General features: G+C 57.6%; 1 protein-coding gene across 2 annotated transcripts; it reads right to left on the reverse strand.

Annotated features, from left to right (window-relative positions):
* Positions 1-1,849: 1,849 nt before the first annotated feature.
* LOC116534393 (lymphocyte antigen 6D-like) lies at positions 1,850-4,759 on the reverse strand. Of its 2 annotated transcripts, none has more exons than XM_032254747.1 (3): positions 4,522-4,759; positions 3,801-3,899; positions 1,850-2,905 (listed from the first exon to the last, which is right to left on the reverse strand). In XM_032254747.1, exons 1-3 carry the CDS (start codon positions 4,568-4,570, stop codon positions 2,730-2,732), a joined length of 324 nt encoding a protein of 107 aa, XP_032110638.1. In that variant the 5' UTR covers positions 4,571-4,759; the 3' UTR covers positions 1,850-2,729. The 2 variants fall into 2 exon arrangements, with proteins under 2 accessions (XP_032110638.1, XP_032110632.1); XM_032254741.1 differs by having other exon boundaries at positions 1,850-2,914; positions 4,522-4,745.
* Positions 4,760-6,498: the final 1,739 nt, after the last annotated feature.

Genomic DNA, 6,498 nt, shown 5'->3' on the forward strand with positions numbered 1-6,498 from the left:
CCCAGACACCCTCACCACCCTCACCCCAGACACCCTCACCACCCCCACCCCAGACACTCACACACTGAGCTGCAGCTGCACCATACTCCCTGCCCACCTGTGCCCACACCTGTGTCCACACCTATGCGGGGTGGGGAGCAGGAGCCTCACATGAGCCCCAAGCCAGGGGCCATCCCAGCCACACACACTCCCACACCCAACCCCTCTCACCAGGCACTTACACATCAAGTTAAGGACAACACTGGCTTGTCCCCATCGCCTCCAGGCTGGAAGCTCCCGGACGCAGGGCAGGGACAGTTTTATTCACCAAAGGCCAGGACCCAGGCTGTGCTGAGGGAAGAGAGCATGCAATGGGTCGACTTTCTGAGGAAGGGAGTTTGGGGAGATGATTTAAAGGGAGTCTCTAGCTTCCTGACCCTCCACAGAGCTGTACTATCTCACTCTGTCACAGCACATATTCATATGCGGCACTGCTTTGAATTTAAAACTGTTTATTAGAAAACGCGAGCCAGCACCCCTGACTGCACCAGTTTGCTTTCGAGTGTGATAAAGTGCCCAGTGTTCAAGTCTGCAGCCCCCCAGGGCCCCCGGAGACCCCCCGTTGGGAGTTTCTTTGTTGAGGTCAGAGTTTGGCTCTGTGGAACCACATGGATACCGAGAGGGTGGTGGAGGCCCAAGGTCCTTGGTCAGCCCACACTGCGATGACTGGGGCAGCCTGCGTGGGGGGGTGACTGGGCATCTTCTTTGACCCTGCTGTGCAGATGGAAGCTGGTGGCTGGAATCGGGGTATGTGAGGTACCCCACTTCTTCCCGTGCCCAGCCCCTGGGGCTGAGGGCAGCCTACAGCCTCGTGGGCATGAGGAGAGTGGCAGTGCCCCCTGCCGGTCCACACAGTGACTACACTCCCCGGCACCCAGCCAAAGACCATCTGTCCTCCCAACCACCCCTCCCCCAAGCTGGGTGCTGGGCACACAGGCTTCAAGGACCCCACAGCATATTAGATGCTCACCAAGTGCCATTCCAGACCCAGGGAGAGGGCACTGGTCATTAGAGCTGTCTGAGGCTGTGCCTGTCCGCCTTGCAGGGACTGGGTGGGTGGAAACTGTGCAGAAGGAGGGCAGAGACTTCCACTGGAGACCCTTTTGATGACTCCCTCTTTCCCTGGAGATTCAGCTATGGAATCATTTCCATTAGAAACCAGCTCCTGGGACGTGGTTCATAGGGTCCCCTGCAGGTGGGAGGGCCCCTCGCCCACGCTCGGCCTGAAGAGCCTCCTGCCGGAGAAAATCAGTAATCCTCCCAACCACAACACTGACCAACGTCTGCACCCACGGCGTCCCTTGACCAGCTGCAAACACTCAACTCACAGGAACAGCCACTGCTGGGTGCTTGAAGTGCACGTCTCAGCAGAAAGCCCAGCCTGGGGCCAACTGTGTCCCAGAAGCCCACTGGTAAGAGGGACCGTTTCATCTCAAGAGCCCCTGTGTGCTTGAGGGACAACTGGGGTGCTGAGGACACAGGCCACACCAGCATCCCTGTAGCGGGATGCAGTCAGCCGGGTTATGCCCTGCCCCTGGGCTACAGCTGTGGAAGAGCCTGGCTTTGTGAGGAAGGTGGCCCCACCCAGCCCCACCCCAGCGCTGGGAAACGGGGGGAAGCCACCTGTGTGCTCATCCTCTGGGAGAGAGGGCATGGGAAAGCCCTCCAGGGAAGCTTTGGTGAAGTCTTCTCTGTTCACAAATGCCCATTTGGGGGTCTCCACTGAAGGGCCTGGAGGTGGGGGTGCGCTATCTTAGGGTTTCGGGTCTCTAAGGAAAAAGCCAACTAACACACTCAGGGAACAGGCAGAGATGACTCTCATGAGGTTTTTTAATTAAAGAATGTGCAGATTAACACACTGACCGAGACCAGAGGCCTGGGCTTGCAGGCAGTGGCGGGGGGCATTGGGGAGTACCATTGGTGCCCAGCCTCCCAGCTGGACAAAACCTGACCCTTGGTCTTCCTGTTCTGCAGTGCTCTGGAAGTCCAGAGTGGACTGGAGTTCATAGGAGCTGAGATTCTGTTTGGGGTTAATGCATCCGCCTCCAGGAGGGCATCCCCCAGGGTGCAGACCCTGGGGACACCATGTCCTGGGGGAGCCGAGGGTGCTCAGCAGCCTGGCATTTCCCACATCAGCCCCTGCTGCCACCAGAGCTCACCCACACGGTGCTGGGGTGCCCCTGTCCCCATGCGGGCAGCCGTTCCTCCCCTGCACACAGACCAGGAGGGCCCGCCACAGGGTTTCTGTTTGCCAATGGTCTTGGGACCCAACTTAGAGCAGCACATGTCAGCATGATCCCAGGTTCTCAGGAGGACCCAGCCTTGGAATGCTGGTGAAGATGAAGGCTGGAAGGCAACGGTCTGGGCGGCCGGAGGTGCCTGCCTCGGCACCTGGCGTCCTTAACAGGTTTGCAGCTGTGGCCGCCTAATTGCGCTATCCCGGAGAGGCCAGCAGGTGGCCACCTCTCCCGGCTGCAATCACCATGCAGCACCCTGGACAGCGGCAAAGGCCCTGAGCAGATGCAGCCCCACTGTCTCGTGCAAAGCCCACACGCGTGTCCATTCGCTCCTGGAATCCTTCCAGTTGGAGGTGCGGCCCAGAGAGGGCAAGTGCCCTGCCTAAGGTCACAAAGCAAGTCCGCGGCAGACTCCCAATCCCTTCTTGAGCATTCCCGGGGCTGAGCCCACTGCTATCTGTTGAGGCAGGCAACGCAGATGCTGAGCGCCAGCAGCCCCCAGCTGACTCTGAGGCTCACTGTGCTGTTGCAGAGATCCGTGTTGCAGCAAAAGGCCCTGGAGGCGGCCAGGCTTTCTTGGTAGCCAGGGCAGCTGTAAGCACATGATTTTATAACAATCGTTTCATGACCTGGGGGAGCTGGAAAACAGAGGGCAGAGGGCTGTTTTTTGAGGCCCGTGAAATTCACTCCTGCCCCTCTTGGTGGGCAAAGCCTGCCTGACTCTTCCTCATTGTTCTCCCACCTTACAAGGATGGACAGCAAGAGGCAAGTGCAGCCAGGGCTCAGTGTGTGATCAGGACCAAGGCTCAGTGTGTGACAGGGACCAGGGCTCAGTGTGTGATCAGGACCAAGGCTCAGTGTGTGACAGGAACCAGGGCTCAGCGTGTGACAGGAACCAGGGTTCAGTGTGTGACAGGGACCAGGGCTCAGTGTGTGACAGGGACCAGGGTTCAGTGTGTGACAAGGACCAGGGCTCAGTGTGTGACCAGGGTCAGGGCTTATAGTGTGACCAGGTCAGGGCTCAGCGTGTGACCAGGGTCAGGGCTCAGAGTATGACTGGGACCAGGTCTCAGTGTGTGACCAGGACCAAGGCTTAGTGTATGAGCAGGGCCCGGGGCTCAGTATGTGACTAGGGTCAGGCTCGTGTTTGAGCAGATTCCAGGTCTTACACACTCTCCCACTTTTCTCCCTGTTCCTTTCTGAGCAGCCTGTAACCACTGTTCAGCAATTACAAGGATTTAAATCAAGCATTTCCTGTGTGCCAACACTGTGGGGGCATCTCATGTGGAATATCTCCTCTGCTCTAAGGACCTTAGGATGGAGACAATGTGCCATTCTCATTTTGGAGGGAGGGGATGGAGGGCCAGCAGTTGTGGCATTTGCCTGAGGCACTGCTTGCAAACATGAGCTCTGACTAGAAGCCAGTCTCCCCAACCCCTTTGATCTCCCCGATACTTCCCGCCCTCCGGCTGAGGCCCAGGCACACTGCCCTGCCTGCCTGCCCACCCAGAGGGAGGCACTCACTGGTCAAGGTGGTCAGGCAGTAGCGGGTGTCATCTCGGCAGACTGTGGGCTGGAAACAGTCCCCTGTGGCAGAGCACTCATGGCAGGTCAGTGCCTGGGCTGGGGAAGGCACAGCTGGTGGTCAGAGACCAAGCCTGGTCCCCGCCCAGCCTCCCACATCACAACCGCCAGGTACATGGACTCTGCTTGTGAAGGCGCCAGCTTACCAAGCCCTGCACCCCGTCCTCCACCCGCCCACCCGTGTGGACGCTGGGCCCTGCCAGTGCTACGCTCCGTGAAGCACACACAGGCTCTGCTTTCCCGGGGCGAGAAATCACCTGGGGCAGGGAACCAAAGCTCTGAGAGGTCCAGGCTACCAGGCAATCCCCAGCACCCCCGGAACCCCTCAAAGCCCACCAGGCCAGTGGGGGCAACCCTCTGCAGGACTGGGCAGAAGCAACAGTGCCTCTGGGTGAGCCAGGAAGACGGAGGGGGCAGGCAGCCCAGGGGCTGGAAATGGGGCCGAAGGTCCAGGCTGTGACCCTGTGCTTGCTGAGGTCCAGGCTGCACCTCCTGTGGGGCCTCTGGTGAGTCCTGCCCTCTGTGCCCCAGCTTTCCCTTCTGGCCAGCATGGGTGCCTGACCACAGAGGCCGGTCCAGCTAGGCCAGCCCAGGCCGTCACAGTGGTGCCGGCATCCCCAGGGACCCAGGGGACCCACAGCAAGGTTGCGAATCAGCCCACCTGAGCACACCAGCAGCAGAGGCAGCAGGCAAGACAGGTGGGTCCTCATGGCTGGGGTGACAGGTGCGCAGGTGTGGCTCGTCCAGAGCTTGAGCTGTCTGGCCTGGATCCGGCCAGCCGGGCTTTATAGGGCCTTCTCCAGCTGTGGCTGGGGTGGGGCAGATGTGTCCCTCCCTGTCTCCTGACCCCATCCCAAAGTGTGATATCACCTGAGGTGTGGTTGGAGCAGTAAATACTTCAGGGAGCACACCCTGCTCCTAAGCTCCCCGATGCCCAGGCCTGGCACCCCGTGCCCTGGAGAGACACTCAGTCCCCCCTTTGCCAGCCTCCTGCCTACACACCTCCCCACCACGGCATGCAGGGGTCAGCAGCACTGCTGTCTGCTTCTCCCTCGGATGCATCACCCAGGGGTGCCCTCGGCTTGGCCACCATCACAAAGGCCATAGGCCAGGTGCCAGAATGGCAGCAGTGTGCGGCTCACAGCTCTGGAGCTGGGAAGTTCAAGATCAAGGTGGCAGCAGGGCTGGTCCCTCCTGAGGCCTCTCTCCTTGGCGTGGGGATGGCATGTTCTCCTGCATCCTCACACGGTCATCCCTGGGCACGTCTATGTCCTCATCTCCTCTTCTTATTGTGGGAGGTAGAAAACTCCCTTTTAAAGTTTCCTTTCTTGTTAAAGAATAAATCGTAAGTGTGCTAATAACTTTGTTAAGCCCTATCCTATGTAGCTGTTAGACATGCCACGCTTACAGGCATGTAGTACACTCTATGTCCTTGTACTTTAACCAGGATACCAGTGCTGGATGTGCTCACAGGCATGTCCCAGCTCTCCATTGCTTTTACCTGTTTAGAAAAGCTTTAAATTGTTAGCCAATCGGGTTTTAGTTTAGATTGTGAGATCTGGCTCCAGCCAACGGAGGTCAGACACCGCAGTAAGGAGGACCCCAAATGCATAAGGGATAAATTTGTGTGTTTTCCCTTATTCATTGTACTCATGTGGCACAATAGCTAGTGAGAGTGCCCCTCCTGCAGTCCAGGAAGTAAAAATTGCGTTGCTTTTCAGTGCTAATTTTTCTTTTGCGGCACTGAGCACCTATTTCCAATATCTATTTTCTTTGTTTTTTATTTATTTTTTTTAAATTTTATTATACTTTAAGTTCTGGGGCACATGTGCAGAACGTGCAGCTTGTTGCCTAGGTGTACATGTGCCGTGGTTGCTTGCTGCATCCATCACCCTGTCATCTACATTGGGTATTTCTTCTAATGTTATCCCTCCCCAGTCTCCCCACCCCCTGTTCCTCCTCCTCTAGCCCCCCAACCTCCAACAGGCCCCAGTGTAAAGACACCAATCAGGTTAGGTGAGGGCACCTGTATAATCTCATTTTAACTTAATCACCTATCTAAAAACCCCATCCACAGGCAGTCTCACTGAGGAACTGGGGGTCGGAACTTCAGCATAGGAATTTGGAGGAACACAATTCTGCCTTAACACAGGGAGAGAAAGAAAGGGGCCATTTCCCCGTGCTCAGGTGTGAGCATGACAGAGATGATCACCGAGAGCCCCATGGGGGCAGGTATCCTTGTTCCTAAGATGGGACCAAAACCCACACCTGGACTCCATGTAGCCAGGAGACCACTGGTCACATCTGGGCCGGCAGCACTCTGCTTCCATTAAATGAGTAAATATTCACGATTTACAGTGACAGGAAGTTGTCCTTTCTTCCTGACTACCAGGATTCCAGGTGTGAGCTTTAGTCCCATTTTATGGACAAAGAAACTGAAGGCCCAAGGACTGCCAGGTGGGGGCTGCCAGGTGGGGACTGCTAGGTGAGGACTGCCAGGTGGGGGCTGCCAGGTGGGGGCTGCCAGGTGGGGACTGCCAGGTGGGGGCTGGCCAGGTGAGGGCTGCCAGGTGGGGGCTGCCAGGTGAGGACTGCCAGGTGGGGACTGCCAGGTGGGGGCTGGCCAGGTGAGGGCTGC

Source organism: Sapajus apella, unplaced genomic scaffold (genome assembly GCF_009761245.1).
Source record: "Sapajus apella isolate SASKATOON/1434 unplaced genomic scaffold, GSC_monkey_1.0 scaffold3, whole genome shotgun sequence".
Taxonomy (NCBI): domain Eukaryota; kingdom Metazoa; phylum Chordata; class Mammalia; order Primates; family Cebidae; genus Sapajus; species Sapajus apella.